The following is a 25,240-nucleotide window of genomic DNA, read 5'->3' on the forward strand; positions in this document are numbered from 1 at the left end:
CAGGGTGTTACATGGACAACGCCACAGCAGTGGTTTTCAGTCAGTTGCTAGCTGTGAGAGGGCTGGCTGGCTGGTATTTGGAGAGGGAATCCCACACTCTTGACCGCATGTGCACTTAGAGGAGGCTCAACGCAGGGCGAGCAAGCTGAGCTGCCGCTCGCTTCAAATAAACCTCAAGTAGTCCAACTGTAATTTGGAGACAAAAATTGGAAGGAAAAAAAAAAAAAGGCAGCTGACCTCACAGCACGATTTAAAGCCCTGCCAGGCCCTGAGATTTTCACAGAAGAGCTAAAAGGGGCTCTCGCCCCTTTCTTTCAGGAGTGTTTCTGTACTCAAGACAGTCGTCTCCTGCCTCTTTTTGGGTCGGTAAGCCTCAATTTCCTTTCAACGTGAGAGAACCGGGGAACCCTCCAGCCACCTCTGAAACAATCCTTTCTCTCCCCAGCAGCGCGTTCTGCGCCAAACTCTACAGAGGCCAGACCGGTGGCGGGGGGGGTGGGGGTGTAGATTTCTTTCACACCCTTAAAAGCCCCGTAGTAAACACGGTGCGGGGGCCTGGCCAGACACAGCCGCGTGGGTGACACGGGGACAAAACACAGCCCGGCGTCACTTGCCATGCGCTGCCCGCGGCCCTGGGCGTTGGAGGAGGAGGAGGACGAGGAGGAGGAGGAGGAGGAAGAAGAAGAAGAAGAAGAAGAAGAAGAAGGGGGGGGGGGGGGGGTCGGTGCATCGCGGCCGGGCCGGCCCAAGCGGCGCTGGGGTTCCCCCTTCCCTGCCGCCCTCCTCCGCGCTGCGGGGGCTGAGGCGGGCGCGGCGGGGCCGCCGGGCGGGGGGGGAAGGAGGAGGAGGAGGAAAAAGGGAAAAAAGGGAAGGGAGGAGGAGCCGGGAGCCGCCGCTCCGAGGCGGGCGGGTTGCACACACTCGCACAAGCACAGTGTGCGGAGGAGGAGGAGGAAAGAGGAGGAAGGAGGAGGAGGTCGGCGCCTCGGCGCGGCCGCGGCCACCCTGCGCAGCGCGGCTGAGGTAAAAGGCGGCGGCGGGCTGCGTGCGCGCTGCGACCGCTGAGGGCGGTGACCGTTGGGGGGTGACCGTTGGGGGGTGACCGTTGGGGGGTGACCGTTGGGGGGTGACCGTTGGGGGGTGACCGTTGGGGTGCCGGCAGCAGCACCACGTCGTTCCTCAGCAGCGGCTGTGCCCGCCCCGGGCCGTAACCTTGGGCTCCCCGCTCCGCCCGGGGCGGCTCCCCCGGTCCCCCCTGGTTCCCCCCGGGTCCCCTCAGCCTCGGTCCCCGGCCCCGGAGCCCGACGTGTGGCTGTCGCTGTGTGCGTGGGGGCGCTTCCCCTCCTCATCCTCGCTGCCAGCTGTGCAGCTCGCCGTAGTTCCTTCAGAGCATCCGGATTTTGTCAGGGCTGGGCGGTTTGACAAATGTTTCTGTGGAGTTAAGTATAACTTTCTTGCGGTGTTTTCTTTCTTTCTTTTTTTTTTTTTTTTCTTTCTTCCTCCTTCTTGGAAGAAGGCTCACCTTTGAAGGTTTTTGTTTGTTTTCTTCCAGATGAAATGAAAGGTCTCTGGGGATACGAGTGCCTGGGTTGCCTGTGTGTGTGTGTGAAGTAGATGCAGGCTTTTGAAGCCGCTTGCTCAGTGGTAACTTCCAAAGCCAGGTGCAAAACAATGTTTCCCTTTTGCCACCAAGGCAGTGCACCCTGTTTGATGCGTGGCTTTGAAATATGTGCGGTCAGACACCTGTTACTTAATGCTGTTTATCCTTTCCAGCTACAGTTAGCCAGCCTCCCTCTTCTTTATTGAAGATCTGAAAATAAATGGCAGGTATTCTTTCATGCTAGCATGTAGTAGAAGCCCGGGAATCTAATCTGTTTGTGAAGTGTGTGATGCGTCTTTGTTAGGTAATGCTTTCTCGAAGAGGAATGATTTTGGAAAGTTATCAAATAATCTTTATCTCTGAGAGAATTTATATAACATTAAAGTGCCCATGGGGATGCATCCATAAGAAAGACTGGCAGTCAGGGCTACCCGGAATCCAAGTCTTGCACAGCATAAATCTATATTCAACTGTGAAACACTCTCGTAATGCTTAAATAATGTTTGGGCTTTCAAGCTTCACATGGTGTTGCGCTGTGGAATTCTCAAATTAATACACGGAGTTGACATGGAGTGCGGAGAAAATGTTGCATTTCTGATTCTGTGAAAGGATGGAGCAGATTCTTTCATAACATGCTTGTGTTGGTGGTTGTATTCTGTCGTTTACCTGAGGAGTTGTAGCAAGCTGACAGTATTTTCTCTAACTTCTGAAAGTGTAACGTCGACAGTATTTACAGGCTTTTTCTGGATGAAGGGTATCTAATATTGGTGTGTTCCACAAAATAATTATTGTTATGTAGAGCTGAGTGATTTTGTATTACACAGAGATTATTCCTTAATGTGAGTTGGGAAGAGACTTATTCCTCTCTAAAACTGGTAACTTTGTAAAGTAATTAAAATAAATTACAGTTTTCAGGGATGAGAATTCCTTTCCCACCTATTAATACCACTCTAGCTTCAAATGTCAATTTTGATTCATCTCTTGATGATAGCACTAAAAACCAGGTATTAATGTGAAAGTTAAACCTCTGGTGAGAATATAACTGCATGTAGCTGTCAAAATAAAATTTTAGGATCTGATTTGATTGCTGGATGTGGATACGTACATGGTTGAGTAACAATGCCTATTATTTTATAGACATGCACCCACGCAGAGGAGCTTTGTTCTAAAACAGTTTTTTCTGTCATGAATTTATGCGTAACGTACACTCTGCTTTTTCTTACTGTGCAGGGAATAAAGAACCTTGAGAGGGAAGAGGTAAAGACCATAAGGGGGGAAGAGAGATTTCATATGAATTTCCCTTACTGACAGAGGAAATACCTTCTTATTTTGTGCCACCCAAAATCACTGGTTGTGTTCGGCTTTCCTATTTTTCTAAAATAATGGTGAGTTGTTTTGGCTTGGTATATGCTGCTGACTTCTGCTGCAGACTTGGCCATTTGTTCAAGTAATATCTGACTGTGATGGTGAACTTGGGGCTATGTTAGTCTGTCAAATATTTATTACAGCTTTGTAGGAATTGATGACTTTATTTTTGCAACATTTGCGTATGCTATGTTGAAAACTTCTAGGATTATAATTTCCATACTTTGAGTTTACTTATTTTGTCTTTCTTGTTCATTTTTTAACTTGTCACTTTTAGTGGTCTACTTGTATTGTTTTGTGGTTTACTTTCCCTCAGTGGTTTTAACAGCTCAATTGCTGTTCCTTCCTGTTTGTAACTTGCAGAAGAATGAAGTCTGAGACTGCTGTTTTCATATTTTTCTTAAAATTGAATTAATCCCTTTTCTAGTTGGAAGGGAGAAAAGGGACAGAGGAATGCTTATCAGAATTTTAAAAATGAGAACAAAAGCTTAATCCAGGCATTTCACCTAAGAGTAACTAGTTATGAAAATTGATACCTCATTGATTTTTTTGGAGAAGACTGGTTTCCTCTGTAGTTTTAATCATCTCTCCCATTAGACTCAGAAAATTGTTGTAAATTAGTTTAGAACCGAAATTTTCCAATTCGTAAAATCTCTGGATGGTTGTTGGTGGGAATCATTATGAAAGGTTGCATAAGCATTATTTGCAGGGTGGCTAATGAGTAGCCTGGGCTTAGTTCCATTCTCTAATAAATAGGTGCATTGTGCCGCTTCGAGTATTGCAAACTTGATAGCTTGAGTTCATTTACTGATTTTGCAAGATGTGTCATATATACAGTTTTGGGAAGACTCTTTAACGTCATCAGAGGTTGTACATGACGGAGATATTTATGACAGGCTATTAACCCTTCAAATGTTTTTTGTTGGTGGTGTTTTTTGTTGTTGTTTGATTATTTTTATTATTATACTGTTTAGGACATCATATTTTTATGAAAGACCCATGTGTAGTACTTATCACAACAAAATGACTTAAGTGCATGCATCAAAGGCTCAGATGAATTTTATTCAGTGGGACTTTCTGGGAGCAGGCTTTATGGTACTCTTGCTGCTGCACTAAAAGTATGTGTAGGCTTGACTTTGATGAGTGGTATTGGACTTGTATTTCCAAAGATCTGACCTCTAGTGGGTTTGAATATATGCAATGCCGATATAAATACCAAAAATATTGTGCTTTGATGTTAAGGGACAGGCTTTGCTTATGCTCTCACTCTGAACATTAAGCTGTAAAAATCTATCTCACTGTTCCTTACCCATCTCTTTAAGGTAGAGGTTTCTGGAAATTTTCTAAACATGGATAAAGAGGCTTATGAAACTGTGGAAGACAACAGTTCCAGAATGGTTCAGAGTCTAACTAACAATGCCAGCAGTAACTTCCAGGTTCCAGAAGGATGTGCTGATACATCTGAGTGCTTAGAACAGAGCTACAACTTGAGTAGAGTATCAGGATGGCCCTTTCACAGCTGTTCTTGTAGTGTTAATGCCAGGACTCTGTACTTTCAGGGCAGTATGATTCCGGGCGGTTATGTGAGGCACAGAAATTGATGGAGCAGCACTATTATGGCTTCAGAGATTCCTCTCCAGCAGCCTTTTGGATGTTGGGCTGATCTTATACCTGTGAGGATGTTGCTGCTGGGATCTTGGAGGAAAACCAATAGTTGTGTTCCCTCCTTTTGAAGACCTATATCAGCCTTATGTAAGGTGGTGAGGTGCTGTGGTTTCTTTTGTCAGTTTGTCTATACAAGGCATTCTCCGGTGAGGCTGTTACTGCTGTTAATAGGATGGTGCAATATCTAGGTATCATCCACTCAATGAAGAACTCATTAAATCTGCACCCAGGCAACAGCAAAAGGCTATCGATTTCTGGAGAGGGAAGGAATGAAACAAAACTCTCTTCTTTTCTACCGAAGAGCCCAGCTATCAGGCAGCCTGTTACAAAGTCATACTGGCCTGTTTGGCGTGTTACTAGGCTTTGATGAACGGTATTTGTCAGTGGTTGTAAAGCTTTGTTTTACCTTTGGAGTTCTAAGAAGCACCAGTTTGTCTTTTCTGTGCAAGGAAACCTGTTCCAGGGATCAGTGCAGTTGTCGCTCATGAAAAGGGAAAACTGTGAGGTCTCCAGCTAGGTAAAGCCACTTGCCTCTTTCGCAGCTTAGGTTTCTGTGGCCACTTGGGCCCTTACTTTGACCTCTCTGCGGCTTCCTGCTCTCTTCCGTTGCCAGCTACTTGTATTGATCCTATCCCACCAATGGCCAAGAGCTGGTTGTGGGACAGTGGAGATCACACAGCCCGTAGCTACAGGGCTGGAGAGGTTTCACTTGTCCTCCTGTGTTGTGACCAACTCATTGAATGAGGAGGTGAATCCATAATCTGACTTTCTGGAATTGCTGCGTGCTCTCTGATAGCAGTTCTGCTCCATAACCAGAAAGTTCGATGTTGCATCTCTCTCCTCTTGCTTCTACTTGTTAAGAAACATGGTTTAAGTAGGTAATTGGCAGCTGTCATATATCTAAAGTTTTGGCCTTATTTTTCATTTCACATGGAAGCTATTATTTTACCACAACGATGATGAAACTCTATGCTTCGACAATTAAGGGCTTGTTCTTTTCTCAAATCAAGAGCTTGTTTCTTTAACCAGTAACAATAACTTGGAGTTCTAGGCAACTGAGTTCACAGCTCCTAGGTTTGAAAAAAGTTGTTTCTATTCAGTTGACTTTGGGGCTCTCAAATTCTGACTCTCTTTGTGAGATAACTTTAGATGACCACAAGAAGATCTATTAAGATGTAGGTTCAAGGTTAGGTTCAAGAGTAACTGGTCAGGTTGAATGCACTGTTCCTTTTAAGATGTTATATTGGTAGATCATTCATTTCTTTGAAATGTTGTAATCTAGGCCTTTGCTTGCATTTTTTATGCAATACGATATGAAAATATGAAGAGAAAAAATGTACAGGTGTAATCCACCTATCAGAGTTGTATAAAAACATATTATATCTGATCTATCATTATGCCATCTGAGAAAGTTGGATATCCAACTATATCCACATTTGTGTGCATTTTGGTGAGGAGGAAACTGGTATGAAAAAGGTATTGAAGAGCACTATTGAAGAGCATTATTCTTGAACTTGTAGATGGATTTCTTTTTCTAACAACATCTATACTGAACTTAGGCACACATGTTCCTGCAGCCTGGAAGTGAGCAGTCAGGAGGTTAGTGACTAACAAAGGGAGCAAATAGAGTAAGGACTTAAAAGGTTAGTAAGAAACATCTCTTGGATTCCAGCGATCTAGTTTCTGTGATCCTGTGAACAATGTGATGTTGTGGAAAATAATAAGGAAGGCCTGTGAAATGTAAGCTGTGGTTTTGAACAAGATAGGTTGGATGAAAGAGCTTCTCATGTCAAAGTGGTAATTTTCCTCCTTGATCTTCTAGGCCTTCATTCCAAAACTGTAAGAGATCTTCTGTTCCTCTTTTTTTTTTTTTTTTTCCTCTAGCACTCTTCTTTCCTGTGCTTGAAATTGCTGTCTCTCTCACATTTGTTTTTTGGTTTTCCTACCTGAGATGTTGTTTGACGTTCACTTTTTTTTTTTCTAGTTTCCTCTTAGTTGAGGCTATGTTCTGGATCCAAGACGCTTGTCCTTATTGCAGCCTTTAGACATCTATATTGTTGCTGCAGCTGCTAAAGGGAAACATAGGAAGGAAACAGAATTAACAGCTACAGTAAGAGCCTACTTGTTTTGAAATACTCAAATTAGGATGAAAGTTTTTTTTTTAAAGCAATTTTCAATATTAATACCTTCATGCAAGTTGCTCTTTTCCTTACACAGACATGATAAGGGCACATTACTCTAATTCATCCAGAGTCCTTCTCAGAAAAGTGAGTGGAAATAGAAGATAAATGACATATTGGGATGTATGAAGTGGAGTCATGGAATGGTTGGTCTGGCTAGGCTGACATGATTTATTGAACCAAACAGAATTGGTATAATCACTTCTGTGAAGGACTGTGATCAGGGAAGGAACAGTGGTTTTGAAGAAGAAGGGGGAGGGGCTGAGAAACTCCGGGTAGGTTTGTTTGCAGAAATTACAATAGAGCATATTTTTGTGAAAGGAGAGGTTGTGTGGCAAGGTCTGCTGATCAAATGGACTATGTATTGTTCCTAAACCTTGACTGTAAGGCAGATGGGCTGTTGCATGATTTAAATTTATTTTTTTTTCCTCCAGATATAGCTCTTGAGGGTTGGTGCAGATTAATTGGTCTCCCTGCTGGATGCAGAGAACTGTACTGCACGCCTGACATCAGCAAAGAATAGACTGAGTAATGATTTCTTTCTGGTCTTACAGTCTGTTATTTGTGTACCACTTCTCTACAAAATACGCCTCAGAATAATTGTCATATGCTAAACAACAAGGGAAGATGGAATGTGATTGCAGGTGTATCAGAGCAGCTTGCAAATGAGGTGCTGCAGTCTGGCGTAAGAGCTGTTAGTTGCAGCTAATGTGAGTATTTTGACATCGCGGCTTAGCTTGTAATTTTCACATTGGAAATCTCCTGCATCCGTGTATGCTGCAGGTGCAGGGGAGCTCTCGGAAATTCCCTCAGCCTGTCTGCTAGCCCTCACATGATGCAGCTATCTGCTTTGATTGGTGAATTCCCATGCTGAAGCAGAAGGTGGGTGTATGGAGGAGACGGCAGAGCTGCAACCTGGGAGAATAACGGAGGGCTCAAACAGGGCAGCCTGAGTGGGGAGGAGATTCAGCTGCTGCTCGTTATCCTGGGGAGATGGTGGTGCCATATTCTGCCCCCCACATTAGCTGTAGCTGCTTCTGCTTGCTCTGAAATGAGGAGAGGTAGCCCTTGTGTCACGTTTCCCCTGTGGAGGGTCTGTTCGTCTTGTGATCTCTTTCTGCCTCGGTTGAATCGGTACAGCAATTGCTTCCAAACCCTTCACATCTGGCAATATCTAGCAGTCTGGCTGTTCTTTTTGCTGATGTGCAGTTTTTCAGCTATGAAACACATACAGGCGTTTGTTGACCTGTGACTATAGCAGGTGGCACGGAACAGAAGTAACTTCTTAGAAAGCCTTTGCCCAGGTCAGAACAAAATGGGCAGCTTTTTAATTGTACAGGTTACTGCTTCCCTGTATTCATGTATTGTTCATTTAACACTGCACACCTCAGGCAGTCCCTCATCTACTTGGCTGCATCCTAAAACGTTATGCATGTTTGGCCCCATGTGCTTTTTTCATTTTCTTCCACCCCTGCCCTACCTCCTTCGCAGACTGAAAGTAGTAGAATGTGCACACACGCCTAGCCTGCCCAACAGGTGGTATATGATAGAATGGTCTCCTTTGAGATATCCTGATGAGAGCATAAGGTTAACTTGAAGTCATATAACAGTGGTTTGTAACTGTGTGCTGTTTCGTGTGTGTATCTTTAGACAAGAAAATGTCTTGCAGCTAAATTGGCCTTTGTGTCAGGTAATGGAAGAAGTATTTGTACTGCTTTTATGTGAGTTTTTGCCATCTCATCCCTGTTGAATTAATGAAGGCTGACACCTTGGAAGGAGCATATGGCATTTAACAGTCTCTGAGGCAAATCCAGTTAAAAAGTTGATGTACTGCTGATGACCTTGGTAACCTGTACTGGTACTTTTGTGAACGGGTGCACGGATTGTGTGCATAGGAGTGAGTACCCCAAACGTCTCTTTTTGCAGATTTAGCTGTTAGTAAACATTTACTTTGGAAAAGGAAGACAGCTGATAATCACTCTAGTTCTCTTCAGTGAACTGGTAGTAAAGATGCATAGGCGCTTAGATGGACAGGAAAAGGAAACAGCTGTATCAGTCTTCTGCATTTTGTTTTTCTCTCTTAAGCTTTATGAACATTACTATGGAGTTGTGTTGAGTGTTGCTGTTCCTACTGCGTGTTTTCATTCAGTTGGTATGGAAGGTATAAATCTTAATTTCTGCTAGTCTGCTTAAGTTCGTTTACAAGAATTTTTATTAATGAAGTCTGCACTGCAAATTGGGGTTGATAGGGGAATCCCAGCTCACTACTTAAACCTTTATCAGCTAGTCCAGGTTGTGTGTAAAACCTCAATCACCATTTATCTACTGCATCTTCACTTTCAGTGCTGTTCCTTTCACTAAATTGCAGCCCCAGAAAAATTAACGTGTTGTTGCTCTCGGCTATGGTAACAGATCACCAGTTTGCTTATTCAGTTGGTGGTTTTGTTTTCTTTTTTCTTTTTTTTTTGAAAATGGAAGGTAAATTGTACTTTCCAGATTTTGCTTAGATCCCTGTGTTAGTTTCTAACAACTTCCTACAATGAGCTAAAGGCCTTGTGCAATGCAAATGTAATCCTAAGTGTGGGGAAATCGAAAGTATATGTTTGTAGTAATTCTCTGCTATACAAACACATTTATTTTGTAAACTTCTCTTGTATTTAAAAAAAAAAACATTTGAGATGAAAGCAATACTTACATGAGTAGCTGTGAGTTGGTGTAAAGTAGGGTAATTTAAAAACAAAAACAACAAATAGTGAGCTTAGCTGCTGAGGACTTTATCATCTTTGTAGCACTTCAGTTTTCTAAACTGACTCAATCTATCAATACGTACACGCTCAATTTATGTATCTTTGTTTTAGTTATGCTTGCTTAAATAGTGCCCTGTAATCTTCACAGTTCTCATCCTGGTTATGCTTCTGTTTTATCCTTGATGAGACACTGCTCACTTTAATTTAGCATAACCACCTCCCCTCCCCACAGAACAATTGAGGTTGAATATTGTGAAAACAAAGATATAATCCAAGCTCTCAGATGCTTGCTATGTTAAAAACATCTATTAAATTGATCTGAAATTATGCGGAAAGAAATACAGGTAGTTCTTCAGGTAATTTTGAATCATCAAATGATTGATACGGTGAGTAGTTTTCCATGATTCAGGTGCTGAGCAATGTGGAGATTACTTTATGACTCTTGAAAACTGAAAAACAGATCTTGAAATTCACAGGTAGAAATAACAGAGAATTACATTGCTGTATTAACTGTTACATTATACAGTTCTGAGAAGTTGGCTCCATACCACCGTAATTTAGTGTAAGAATGTTTGCTGTGTATTTTCATTTAACTTTCTTTCTTCCATTTTTAATGGATTTTTCTACAAGACACAATCTTAATGCAGCAAAATAATAATAATAAAAAAAAACTAGTCATGTAAAATTACATTAAATTTTCATAGACTTAGTTTTTTAATTACTTCATTTTTTTCCATTCTCTTAATAGAGGCCGATATCTAAAAGAATAGCTCCTGCCTTTTAGTGGCACTGAAGTACAATAAAGACCTTCATGACTAATTTGAAACTTTAACCATAACTTGGATCATGAAGGTGTTGGTTTCCACAGCTCTCAGATGAAAGGCAAAGCCTTTCTTCAAATTTTAGAGGTAGTAATTATCAGAGCAAGATGTCAGTTTTTTTAAGAGCTTTAAAACTTTATATCTGAAAGGTGGTACCTTGTAAACCTGTGGTATTTGTTATGTAAGGTACATCTCTTCCTTAAAAATAATTGGTACTTTAAATGATAATGGCTTTCTGGTGTAATATTGCTTAATTTCGTAAGCCCTCAAAATTTCATGGAATCCCTCAATAACTAAGAAACCAACTCATTTCAGTAAAAAAAACAAACAGGTCCTTCTCTACACATGAAATACAAATAAATTCCTGGCTGTCTTTTTCTCTTTTGTAGAAGTTGAAGGAAAGATGATACTTCATAGTTATTTTTAAAACACAGAAAGGAATTTTTATTTAAAAATGACTGAAAGTGGACAAATCTTTTTTCTTTCCGTCTCTTCAAAGTATCATAACCTCTCAGGTTTTTAGAAATTGAAGAATGTTGTCTTAAAGGCTTTGACAGGTCACATTTTGCTTAGCTGGATAGTCTGCAGTTCAGCTGGTAATTAGCATGTTTCTTAATGACTGAAACAAAATTTTTAACCAAAATTCTCTTTATGTTCAGCAATGTCTATTGACAAAGCGTGCGTGTTACAACCATGTAACTTAAGTCAACGTGAGCCTTGTATTCATTTCCAAATCACTTTGTGCCTCAGCTAAGAAGTCTCTCAGAAAACTGTTCCAATTTATCTGTTCTCTTATTGTAATTCCTTCACAGCTAGATTTCTGCATCTGCAGGTTTTATAGGCCAAAACTGTTTGTGTCTACTTACTTGTCTATTTTTCATTGTTAAAAGGGAAAATAATAATAGAGGAAAATTACCGTATGAGGGGTACATGAGTGGAGACATGATTTGTTCTGTTCTCAGCGCAGCTCATTCTGAGCAAAGCCCATGAGGTAAGGATTGGTGAGATGATCTTTGAAGAGCTGATAAAATTTATATACCCTGCTTCTTAACATTAATACAGGAAGTGGCTCTGTAGACCATGTCTAGCTCAATGATGCCAGTATTGTGCTGTCATTGGGACTGTGTTTTGGCCTGGCGAAAGTTAGAGTAAGTCACTCTAATTTTTCCCCTCTGTTCAGCTTCCCGTCTTTAGAAAGAGACTTTGTCACCTTGCAAGGTATTAGTGAAGCTTGGATGACGCTTGTCTGCTGACTGCTTTGATATGCTGTATTAGTGGTGCTATAGTATATTATTTCTATGGTTATTTTGTACTGGTCTACTTGCTACCTCTAAAAAGCTGTCAGTTGCTTAATAATACTCGGAAGCAAAGCAGAAGACAGAGTGGGAGTAAAAGAAAAGGCTATTCTACCCAATAGATAAAGCATAAAAAGAGGCTCCTCATTTTTTTCCTCTCTTGAAATTAGACCTGACAAAGACAGAACCAAAATCTGAAAAGTGTGTAGTATATTGAATGATCAGAAATGATGATTATATTACGTCACCTGTTGTAAAGGGCAGCACCCCCCTCCACCAGCAGAGCCCTCCTGGCACCTATGTTGGGCTTTGACTCAGGAACTAAAAGGAGGCATGCCATCTGTGAGAAATAAAACTGAACCTGGTGCAGCATGCTGCACCTGCACCATCCCAACCCTTCAGAACTTGAGATATGATTACATCAGTTTGTGTGTTTTGCAGGGGAAGTACTTCATTTGGCTTCAGAACTGAATTTGACAATTTCCTTGGTATACATCCAAGGAAGGTCAAATTATTCCATCTAAAATGAAATGTATATCCAAAAAGTTGGCTCAAGACAAACATGTTTCCTAACTGTAGGACTGGGCTGAAGGTTAGAGCTTGTAGACTTTTGTGGCGTAGGAAGGATAAGGCCCAGCTTGAAGGCTGTTTCTTTGCTGTGTGATAATTCCGGAGTCTTGCCCCATTTTTTCTTCCTGTATTGTTTGGACATAGGCGTATCTGGCTGTAGCGAGAACTTTTTTAAATTTACATTTCTTTATGTTCCAGGCCAGGATCTGGGTTAAATACAGTGTCTTGCACACACACCCCACCTCTGGTGGTCTGACTATGATAATTTTCCAATATCTCTCTTATCTGTCATGGTAGTGCCTGACATGACAGTTCATTCTCTTATGAATACTTGGATACACAACAACCTTCTGCAACACATACTTGCAGTTTGAGCCCTTAAAGTATGGGGAATTCAGGAATGTTACGTAGGTTTGGTACGATCCCTTAAGGGTTCTTTATTCTTGCCCTAAATTGCAAGGTTTCTGGGGCAGGGACTATCCTTGAATTATTTATTTTATGGCATATATTGCATTCCCTCTTTCTTGTTTTTTTTTTTTCCTTTTGACCTGGCTGGTGACCATTCATTGGTACTTTGGATGAGATAATATACTGCAGCACAGTGTTTTTAACTATGCGATTGAGTGTTGTAAGTTAAAAAGAAATGGCATCCATGTTGTTCAGTTCAATATGCTGAAGTGTCTAAAGGTATAAAGCAGTTTTCAGCATGATTAAGACAATTTGTTATATTTCTATATTCCAATTGTTGAGACTATTTTAGTGTAATAAGAGGGCTTACAGAAGCTAGCAGCATGTGTGTTAACAGGGATTCTGGTAAATTACTTCTTGACCTTGAATTGCAAATCAGAATGTAGTAAATCAGGGACATGCACATACTATAGCAGAGCAAACTCCCAGGCGTGCAGCTTAATGTATGGAGTAAAGCACTGCTCATTCTGCTTAGATTGACGTGTCATGCAGTATTAGAGGCCATTGTCTTTAATACCTTTGTTATGGAACAGATCCAGTTTTGATTTATAGCCCAGCAGTAGCGAGGTTCCATTCTGTTCGGTTTTAGAAGTATAGTCTGATACAGAGTATTTATCAAGCAGTCTGTTCTCGTATAATCTGTGACACCAGTCTTCCAGCGAAAATGTAAATGTGCTTCTTGGTGTTATTTCTAGGTATGAGGATTCCCTATGTAAACCTCCTAAGTCAGAGCATAACTCAGGAGCTCTCCCCCCTGCCTCCCCCTTGGCAACTGTACAGCCATAGTCTGAATCAGCAAAGCTTGCTTAAAGGGACAGTCTCAAGTCAAAACCATACATATATATATGGCTTTTTATTTTGTTTTTTAAAAAATGCACTGAAGCAGCTGCACACATGAAGTCTGCTACAGAATATCCCTGTCAGTTTTAAACCCATTTATCTGGGTTGTGTTGTTTCTGTTTCCTCCCTCTCTTTTCTAGTTCTGTGAAAGGCAACAGAAACAGACTGCATAGTTGGATGAGGAAAGCAATAGGAGAGATTGGGCAGAAATTGCTGTCAAATATACAAAGCATACATCTAGAAAGATGTTTCAGCTGCGCTTAAAATTATTTGACACTTTGCAGTTTTACAGCACTCAGATCTAATGGCGGTTCTGGAACCTCTTTTTAGGCATTATACGTACTTGTTAAAAATGCTGTTTGCCCAAATGCATTTGTAACATCAGTATTGGAGGAGCCTGGAGTTGAATACAATTTTTCAAACAGAGGCAACAACATGAGCATTCAGCAATTCTTCTAATTGCAGTGGTAAAGATCAGTCTAAAAATTGGAGCTGCACGTGGTAATAGTTTTCAGTCAAGTGGGACTACAAAATTATTGGCTCGCTTTTAGGTGTAAGTTTTTACTCTGTGCAACCTAGCACAAACTGGTGCTGGCTACCATCATCAGTGATTGGTTTTAATATAGCCTACAGCATAGGACCCAGGATGTTTGCACAGTGAGGCTCTGTAAACCCCTGTTGCAGGTGTGTAATGCTTTAATCTGCTTACTGGACAAATAGAAAATTAAACCCATGTCTCCCACTTTTTTGCTTGACAGGAAATCTGACCAGCCGTATCAGATTTTGCCCCCAAGAAATTACATCAGTTTAAAAAAAAAAAAATAAAGGCATTGTACTTGCAGCTTAATGTTTAAACTTGGTGTTAAAATGCAAGAGCAGAATAATACAAACTGATAATGCGAATGGTTTTCTTGGGTGGATTTCAAATCCTGTGCTAGTATCTGGTACAAGTTTTATTTTCTTGCATTGAAATATCATGCTATTTCCATCACAATAATGCCAGTTTTAGCTAGCTGGTTGCTGCTGGATTCAGAGATAGTAATCAAAATTGTTTTGGAACGTAACTCTCAGTTAAGTACAGTGAACATTTTTCTTTTATGCTTCATATTATGCAGTGACTAAACATGTTTACTTTGAACTGGGTATGTGTTCTAGGTGGGTAGCAGTAAAATAAGTGTGTTTAAGCCAGTGGTAATTTAATTTCAGCTCTGTATGTTTTGTTGAGATGAGAAAAGCTGTTGGCACTTAGGCCTTGCAGTGCATTATGAAGTGACTGCCAGTCACATTCTCCTATGGAATTAAAACAAATGGGAAAGCAGAGTGAGAAAGGGGGAAAAGATATTTACATAAAATTAAATGTCTGTCCTGTGGTTTCCTTTAGTTCATAATGCCTGATTGCGTAAACTTCTGCCCACCACCTTGCTGAACTTGGAGCAAAGCAGGTTTTTTGTGGTGTAAAATCTGCTAGCATAAAATTTGTTGTAAATATACTGCTTCATCTTCACTGTGCAGCCCAGAAGGAAGGAAGGAAAGAAGGTATGGAAGGGAACATTCTCTGGAAGTGCAGGTGGCTTTAGTAATTGGTAATGTTTTGTCATGTAGTGGTGTGTGGGTTTGTTTTTTTTTGGTAGGGGGAGGGGATGTATCTTAATATGACTGCCAAAAAAGGGACTGTATTTAAAAGCTGAGCACATCTATCCTGGAGGATCTTACCCTAATATGATCGGCTGTGTACTTCCCAATATGTTACGGGACAAAAAGACTTGAATAAAATGGCATGCCCACTCAGTGTTGTTTTTGCACTGTGCAGTTCAACTAGTATTATAACTGATACATAATTATCTCAGTAAATATTCAAGGGGAGAAATACTGCTGTGTAATCCCTCTCTCTTACTGTTGTCGAGGGTTGCAATTATAAAAGCACAGATCAAAATATGCTGTGTGGGAGTTGTTGGTCTGCATTTTGAAACATGAACAACGAGAAATGAACTCTCAGACTCTGGAGCACAGGGGCACATCTCAAAAAGAATGACTGAGCTGTGGTGGGACCTCTGTGATCATATTGAGATGTCCCTAGAGACCTTAGATTATTGCATTTTATCTTAGTGATTTAAAGAGCTGGCAGCTGGTGGCTTGCTGGCCTGAAAGAAGCATCCATCTTCTTCCCCTCTTCTCACCTGCTGCTTGTTTCCTGGTGCCTGCATCGGCTGCCCAGGTTGCAGGATGGATGCTGGGATTGCCCCTTCATTTCTGTTTTCTTTGGGTATGGTGAGAGGTCTTACTTGCTCTTAGAGTGCATTTTTTTTTTTTGTGTGAAAATAATTTCATTGGCCAAAGGAGAATAAAGGCATCTACACATAATTGAGCTGGATTCTTTGCAATGCCTTAAGTGAGGTCTTGGATTGTTACTGCTTTCATCTGCAGTGAGTGATTTCATAGATTAAAAACCTCTCAAAACTGCAGCAGGATAATTTTGGTTCCAGAGAATTTCTGTAGATGACCGAAGATAGTGTTTGTTTTTCTGAGGAAAAACAAAATATTCTCCTAAGACATAAGCAAAAGTACCTGCAGGAACTTTAGGATACCCTGAAATTTCAGCACTCAAGTTGCAGATTTTGTAGGCCTGTTACATTTGCATACTGATAAGAGTTTGCGGTATCTATTTTGTATTGCATAAACACACTGCTGTTTATTGCCTGGCTCAAATGGTGTAGTTTTATCAGATAAATATAACTCATTCACTGTATGAACAAGCCTGAGAGATTTATTTACATAAATAATTCTTGAGAGTGTACTTAACTATTATTCATCAATATACTTTTCATAAAGAATAATTTCTGGCCTCCAATTTTTTTGGCGTCTCTATGGAAAATAGTCTGCCTATTTCAGGAATTCAAGATACTGAACTCTGCTCAGCAAACACCAGGAAGTAGTTGAAGAACTAAGTTTTCAACATAGCTATATGCATGCAGGTCCTGAGTTGAGAACTTTCTTGACTCATGAGAGCATGGCTGGGGTCAGATGTATGACCGGTAGGTAGTGTATCACATGGCACTAGCAGCAGGTTGTGTGTTTCCTTTGTTTAATAACTTTCTGGCTTAATTCCGTGAAGCTAACTGCAACTGTTCTTAATTAATCCAGATGCGATTTTTGATCGTGGTATTCTTTTGGCAGAAATGGATTAAATATATTTTTTCACTGGCTCTGAAGTTACCGACATATTTGTTTAGCTGCTGCTTTTGTCTGTGTCTGTAGGTCGTAACTGTCCATTTTTTATTTCCTTGGGAATAGACAGCCTTAGGCCTGCAGTCAGTACCATCCGGATCAGTATCGGTGAAGAAAAGATGCAGAGTTATCTGGTGACTGAAAAGGCTACTGATCTTGTGGGTTAGTACGTGAAATGTTCCAGAAAGATATGCCAGAGGCTCAAATTATGTAATGCTTTGAGCAGGAAGCCACTGAATTGTGTGTAGTGTGTGTCACCAGCAACAGACTGATGTCCCTGGCACGGCTCCACTCCAGGAAGGAGCTGAGTTTTCTCCGAGGCTTCGGGCGAGGATGAACAACTTGACAGCGTGGCCCTAGCTAGAACAGCTTGCACCATTGAAGGCAGGACCTGGCAGCGCACAGCCTTGCTGCGTGCTGTCAGAGGCAGGGGGCTGACATCACGTTCCTTTAGTGTGTGGGGTTTCCTGCCCACAAATGTGTACCAGCTGGCATTGTCTTCTCAAGGAGTTAGCATTAAAGCAAGTGTGATTTGCAGCTTTTATTTATTTGCGGATCTTGAAAAAAGTTGAAAAGGAAGAAAGAACTGTTCTAGAAATTGTCATGTTATTGCATAGGGGATTTAGGTCTGTGGAATTTAAAAGAAATACGTGTCTAAAAACAACTAACACAACACTATGGTTGATGGTCCTTTTTGGCACAAAATAAGTGAAAGTTTGGAAGGTAATGACTGTTTTAGAGTAGGACCAAAATCATTGTGGTTAAATTAAGATTTTAACAGTCTTTTCTAAATCAGGTACTATTACTCTGCTTTTGATTAGAATCAGGCAAAAAGTCCTTATTCGAGTTCTAAGGTTTTATTCTCCCAGTGGGCAACACAAGCAAGTGCTCTTCATCCTCTGCCAAGTGTTCTTAGGTGGGAAACCACTGGAGACTTCTAGGAATGTGTTCCTGTCAGGTCATTCTTTGATCTTTTCAGAGATCAAAGTTTAAAAAAAAAAAAAAGTAAAAAAAAAAAATTGTTTGCTTGTTCAAAAAAGTAAAGGGATGTTTGGGATCTGTTGACAAACCCAGGGTCTCAATGAAAGCTGTCCGTTGTGATGATGGATCATCATGATTTAGCTGGGGATTTTGAAGACCTAATCACCTGGTAACCTATAAAGAAAAACCTGAAGTCGTACAGTGGGGAGAGACAGACAACTAGGCAAAGCTCTGCTGCCTGGTTAAGGTGATAGCATGGTTCAGATGACTAGTCAAGAAACAAGTCTTGCCTTTCTGAACAGTAGCTCAGAACCAGGTAAGAGCTTTGTCTCTTGGTGTTAGTGACACTTCGATAGGAGAAATAAAAGCTCCATTTGCTATCCATGATATGGAAGTGAAGATGTATGGTCCCAATGGCTCAGCTCTAACATAACTGCTTTTCAGAGGGATTTTGAAGACCGTTTTTGTGTTGCTCGGCATTCTGATAGGTCCAGAACTTTCTGCTGAATACTGCAGTGCACCTAGTAGATTTTAAGGCTAATTTATAAATGAGTGCTACCATACCAGGAAGAGTTGATGTCACTGGACATGTGCAGCTGAGCAAGACACAGCTCACTTGCACAGTCTCTCTCTCAACTGTACTGTACAAAACTATTAAGCTTAATGGCCATGTTTTCTAAATGTTTTTGAAAAACAGATCAGTTCACTTTCAATGATTCCCTTTCAGCTCATACTTCACATATACGAGTGGGCTGGTGAGAGTAGCAAATCTCTGCAGTATAAAATAGGAGCTGCCCTTGATTCAAGTTGAGAGCTTATTTTTAATACTGATCCATTTCTGGAGTTCAGCAATGAATAGATGCTGCTGGAGTTGCTTGGCTTCTTTTTCTTCCACCAGGAAGTTGGATTTTCTTTCCTGCCGGAAGAAACTGTTCTTCTGTAACAGTATGAGGTTTTCTAGTCTTGGCAATACTCTGGCTCATGCAGAAATGCATTTGCACGTTCCCAGTGGCAGCTGAATGTCCAGTTTCCTTTCCTGTTGTGAAAGGACCAAAGTTATGAAAAGAAGTTTTACCTTGCTTGTAAGGCCTGGATTGACTGGCAAGCACAAAATGTATAAGGATACTCTTAAGAAAGAAAGAAAGAGAGACAACAGTAGTTTTGATAGCACTATTAAATACAAAGAATTGGATGGCTAGTTAGTGAGAGGTATTCTGTTTACTACTAGATTTATAATTTGTGCTGGACAAAATAATTGAATTGCTAAGTCTGGGACATTTAGGTATATTTAGGGAGGCTGGGTTTCAGAATGGAAAGTATGCTGTCGGTCTTGCTTTTCTAAGCAGCTCTTCGTGGATCTTTAGCAGCAATCTGAGTCTCCAGGGGTCTGTAAACCCCAAGGTGAAAATCTCTACCTGTAATGTCTCAAGTAGAAGAAGGATTAGTGTTATCTGTGGTGTAGCCAGTGATGATTAATGAACACTTCCGCATTTGATGCCTCAACAACTGTTTAGGTTTTTAGTTGCAATTGAGATCTGTGATATCTGTGCGGTTAAGTGTTCAGGAATTTAGGAACGTAAAATCAATGATTCTCTGGAAAAAAAAAAAAGGCATCAAGGTATTTAAGACCAGCTTATTTACCTCTTGGTTCCTTCATTTATTTTTCTTGGGACAGGAAAGGAATGAAAATATTAGGAATTATTTGGTCTGTCTTTTTTTGGCCTTTACAACCAGCTGTGGAACAAAGGATAAACCTGAGGCTGCAGCTGCAGGCTGTTTCCCTGTCAGTATTTGAGTTACTGTGAATTAAGGGTTGCTCTGCATTTCTGCCTGTGTAACTGAGACTTGACTCTGGCTCTCTTTCTGTCAAAGAATTTACAGTCTTACTAAAAGGCCTTTGGAGATTTTGAACACAAACAAGATCTTGAAGAAATACTCAACTGGTGAAAAGAAAATGATTTTGATATTTATGTAATTAAAGAGAAGATGATTTTTTGATTTAATTTTGAGATTATATTCATCTGTGTACGTGGAACATGAGAAATTTCAGAGCCCAGTGGCAGTTTTACCCTGAAAGCTGTAAATGATTGAAAACAGTTGAGAAACAGATTCTGCTTCTGTTATGTGCATTAGGTGTGGTATGATGCTACTGATTTCAGTGGAGCTGTGCTACATTTATGCTGATGTAACCGTGTTAAAATTTGACCACAATCTGCAAGAAAACAAATACTGAATATGTATCTGCCATTGCAGACTACTAAAGTAGTTTACATGCCTTAAAATATTTTTGTAACATCGTTTTTCCAACAATAACATGTTTTGAACTGTGAGTTTATTTTAGCACTAAACTGATTTCAGTTGACCCTAGAAATAAGTGTAAGGACACTTTTGTGTGTAGTTGTTAGGTGGTGGTGATGTGATGATACCTTCTCAAAGCAAAAGCACTGTGCGCTCTTTTATTAGAAGAGCGCACTGTCAATATTTAATAAGAATGAAATACCTAGCCATCATCCCCTGAGTAGCTATTTATGTTTTGGAAAAAGTTCTGTTTTAGTAGAATTTTTGGGCAACTACTGGAGATTCCACCAGAACAGGAAATGATTTTCTTTAACTGTTCTCGTTGCTGTAATTGTGATTGCCGTGGTTCTTAGTGACTCTAGTATGATACTTAGGGCATTTCATGCACCGTGCGTTTTCAGGGCAAAATGCTAGACCTTCATCATGCTCTGGCATATCTTTGGCTGAGAGTTTGGGTTCCCAGAACCTCTGTTTCTAATCTTGCCGAGGTATCTGTGTGTATATACACATGCATATGTGTACACACATGCATACATCTTTTCTCCTGCACTTCATAAAAATCTGAAAGGTACCAGGTCAGATTTAATCCTGAGTATGTGCCTAGTGGATGCGCTCGATTCTAGGCTTCAATTTATTTTACCTTCAAGGGAAGAAAAAAAACATGAAGCTTAATGACAGAGCAAAAAACAGAACTTCAATCCTAAGGTGCAGGAGGTCTTGATGGACATTCATTTGAAAGATCTATTTAAGTTAATTTTTCATTATTTTGAAAACCGAACACTTGTTTTTTTTCCTTTCAAAGCCTCTTCTAATGCATAGGTTTCTAATCTAAATTCGGATTTGACTTCAATTCTGAACACTTCTGTCCCCTTCATTCCTCTTTCTGTAAATATGCTGCTTTGCTTGTTGTGTGGATATTATCCTCATGTCCAATAATGGATGTAATCATTATGAAAAATTATTTCTGGGGGTTAAAAATGTCTTGACGTAGCTCACTGTATTTTATTAACTGGGTATTAGTTTGTACAATTAAGGCTTTTTTTGTTTTGTTTCCTTTTTTAGGGAAAGGATGTCATCTTCTACAATGGGAATTTCTACGGAGTAATTTCTGATTTTCAAAAAGTAAGTGTTTTTCTATTAACCTTTTAATCTGATCTTTTTTATTTTTACTAGATAACTTACTTCAAGTTTTAAAATATTGTTCAGTGTTTCGATGCTGTGCTGGCAGTCTTAGTAGAATGAGGAATGTGTTCTGAAAGAACAATAGTTTAGGTTCATGAGGGGAGAGACTTCATCAAGAATTTAGGTCACAAGTCTGCAGCTTCAGAGTATGCTGAGCTCTCCCAAAAACCAGGTACCTTGACACTAAGAAAGATGTGTGAGGATGGCTTGGTACCACTGGCAACTGAGGGTTTTATAGGTACTTGTTGACCTCATCTTTTTGTAGTGGCCTAACATTCTGTGGAGAAGGGATAAGGAATCAACAAACCTCTCTTTCCTGCTAAGGCCCAACCTAACTCCCGAGCTTTTGTGGATCCATTCATAAAACAGCTGCAAAGGCAATGGAAGTGCTCTAATTTCGAAGTAGTTCCAGCGATTTCTTCTCACCTCAGATTTGCAGGAAACATGTTTTGTTGTTATTGTTTTGGTTTTTTTTAAGCACTCTGGTCACTTGCACACCACCTTGATTTCACACTTTAAGTACTTCTAGTCTGACTGTAGTTTTATATATGCCATTTGGCATCAAGGATTCTTACCCTTTTTGGTGCTGCTGACTGGAGTCTGCTCTCCTCTGAAAGCACCAAATCAGCACAAAATTCCACTTGGTTCAGTATCCAGATCTTGAGCAGGCCAAAAGGACTGTTGAAGCAAATGCTAGTTTCTCACCAATTCTGGGTGAGACCTCAGCCTTGCCCTGTTGGCTAATCCATTCAGTTTAGTTAAATGAGTTCTTTGCCTATCACCTCAGTATATAGGAGCAGAGCTCCACCCATGCACATACAGTTTAGAACATTCATTCTTCCTTCAACTGAAATTGTTGTAAATGACCATTATGGGATAACGTATTTACTTTTTGTTGTTGCTTATATAAAAATGTATCTAAATTCACATCAGGAATCTCAGGATCATCAGGAATCTGAGATGAGGATTCCAATTCCAGACAGATCTGTTGTGCAGGGATGTCTCAGGAAAATGTCAGTGCAGAAAAGTAGTTGATACGAAAGGGTGTGTGGGTGCCCTAGTCTTCTAGAATTTTAGAAGTAATAACACAATGGCTGTAGGCAGTGTTTTATGTACATATAACCTTGGTATTAGTCACTAAAACATCCCAAGATTTTTTTTTTACTTCTTGGTTGTTGGTTTATTCCCACAATGTACACCACAAGGATTTGGGAAATTTGTTGCACAGTGACATGGTGTTTTATCACAATTGGTCTGTTTATTTGTAAATGATTAAAATATTTCTCTTATGGGCAAAAGTGCTATTTGCTAAAATAATAATTAATAAATAAAACCTACATTGGCCAGAAATAGCTTTCTTGGAAAGTAGAAACTACTGTAAATGTTTTCTTAGAGCAACAGTCTGAAAATACGGGTAGTGCTAACTAAATTCATATCCAGGTGTAAGTAGTAGAACTTACTGGAGATTCAGAATGAAATCACACTAGTGACAGAACTGCTGGGATAACTGGCTCATTTGTTAGAATTGGTAAAGAAGGAGGGGATGAATCAGTGTACCTTACCTTGAGTGTACCTTAGCTATTGCATTTGAGCAACTTGCGTGCCTTCAAAATAAAACTCTACATAGCGGTGGTAAGAGTCATTAAGTGTGAAATTAGGTGAAGAAAGTTATGATTGCTCCTTTTCGCTTTCTACTTGGACGCAATTTTAGCCATTTAAACATAATGTGCATGGGGATATGCTGTAGGCTTTGCACATCTAAAGCCAAAGAAGTTAAAACCCTTTGGAACAAAGGAAAAGTTAATTCCACAACTTCTGAACTTACATCAAGTAAATATGAAGAGAATTTGGCTCAGTAACAAGAAAACAAAAACAAAACAAAAATAGCCCCAGGCAGTTGTAATTTATACAGTCAGTTACAAGGTCTGCTAGCAGTGTACTGAAGTTAATACTAGTTACCTTGAGGATGCCTGGGAGAATTTTTTTTTGGATAGCAAGCACGCTAACATATCAGATTATTAGAGGTGAGACTGTTGCGCAATATTGTCTTTTATTAAAGTGTGTGATTTTGAACAGTATCCCTTCAGGAGCTGAGGTCAGCCAGTGGGTCCTCGCAGGTTCATTCTGCTTACAGAGTGCTGGGAGGACAGGGGGGTGCAAATAAGAGATGTTGCCTGAATCATAACACATCTCTATGTATAATAGTCACCTCTTTCAATGCTGTCAGCAGCTACGGGAACTTTTGCCACTTTCCTACTCGCAGAGAGACTGGGCTATTACCCAAATAAAAATTGCTTTATTGATTATAGTTTTTGACCTCCTTGAAAGGAGGAGTACTAAACCCCTGATCAAAGTCTGTAGTGTTGAAGTTGGGCATAATGTTCAGTGGGCATTCCTGACCAGAGTGGTAATTAAAACAATGTCCTGATCATTACATGATTTTTATTCATTACCACATTTTAGTTGATTTTTATGGAGGTGAAACAAGATCCCTATGGCATTTTTACAGATTAGAAGTGTAGAGGGTTTTTTTTCTGGAGTGAAGGGCACAGTCAGATTATTGGGCCTTGGTATTTTTGTTGAAATTGCTAGTGCTCTCATGTGGGTACTTTTGTGACACTCTCTCTCTCAGATGTGGAGTTAAGAACATTCACCCCAAAGTGATTCTTAATGATCTCTGTATCTTGTCTTCAGTAAGAGCCAGTTATGTTAATCCTGCCTCTGTTAATCCTAACTACGTGATTGTGTATGATGTTATTAAAAAAACAACCCACCTGTATATTTACGTGGAATACACAAGGAAACGCCTCACTCCCTGATAGCCCAGACTTGTGGAAATGAGCATTCTGCTAATGTTCTGTTTAGGAGATAGCAGCCCACTGGAACAGTCACTAGCTGACTGTTTACCCTGTAGGCAGACAGTAGTTGAGTCTGACTATGCTCAAGAAACACTAATATTTTTCTGAAACGGATATCTTCCCGCTCAGCTATGAAGCAGTTTAAATGCCTTCCTGACTGAGTGGAAGTGGAGGAAGGGAGAGACACAAATTAGAGCCATTACCAAAGACAAGTCGAACTGTAAAAGAAAGTAAGGGTTCTCACTAGTAAAACGTTGTCCATAAACGTTGCCCATTAATGTGGCTTGAAGATGTTATCGTATAACTGGATCCTCAAGCCAGAGTTTGAACACCTGATGGACTATTGGCTAGAATCATGAAGGCAGGCATATTAGGAGCTAACATATTAGCCACACACACACACAGATATACCTTTCTTTTGTTTCTCTTTACCTGTTTCTCTGTGTTCTGCATCTGTGCAGTTTGTATTTACTATTCAAACAAAAAAGTACTTTTTTAAATCTTAATCTTGTAATTACATTGAGGGTAGTATTAAGGGTACTAGCAGATTCCTTCAGGGTAGCAGTTCTTGTGGTGTAGGTAATGAAACAGATTTGAACAGTGATGTTCGCAACTGTGTCCCTCCAGGACATGTAAATAGTGTTTGTCCATCCTGCTGCATATGACAGACTGAAACCAGTTCATTGGGGGCCTCTGTGCTCTGATCCATCCTGGCAGGGTGGGAGTAAGGATGGAGAACCTGAACATGAAGGTTGCTAGGGTAGGAGAGAAATGATGCAAGTTTCTTCTGTATTCAAGAAGATCATTAACAGATCACTCAGTAATCCAGTTGCTCAAGTTTTTCCACCCTGTTGTGATTACAAAATAGTAGCAATTTACTGGCTCTTTTAAAAACCTAGGTTCTTAAGAGTACTGGAGCTTAACAGAGTAAGCCTGCTCTGATCTTTATAGCTGAATCTATAACTGTTTTTACTTTAACAGTTGGTTTACTTGGTAGACTTAGGTGACTAGTTCATTCACTTCTCTGGAGCCTCCAAAATACTGACACATACCCACAGACATTGTCCTGTAGCTGTGAAAGTACTGCAAGTGCAAATGCAAACACTGTTAATGTGGTGCTGCTCACACCCAATGTACTTGTACAA

General features: G+C 40.3%; 1 protein-coding gene across 1 annotated transcript in view; it reads left to right on the plus strand.

The window, feature by feature from the left end:
- Nucleotides 1–368: 368 nt before the first annotated feature.
- LOC310895930 (uncharacterized protein) overlaps nt 369–25,240 on the plus strand; it is a gene marked incomplete at its 3' end in the record, with an annotated part of 47,664 nt that continues 22,792 nt past the window's right edge. The window contains exons 1-2 of the mRNA XM_083827646.1: nt 369–1,023; nt 21,118–21,177. Coding sequence (XP_083683772.1) covers nt 616–1,023; nt 21,118–21,177 — 468 coding nt within the window. The 5' untranslated portion in view covers nt 369–615. The remainder of the gene's footprint in view (nt 1,024–21,117; nt 21,178–25,240) is intronic.

The sequence above is a fragment of the Anser anser genome, assembly GCF_964211835.1.
Source record: "Anser anser genome assembly, chromosome: 3".
In the NCBI taxonomy this organism is placed as follows: Eukaryota; Metazoa; Chordata; class Aves; order Anseriformes; family Anatidae; genus Anser; species Anser anser.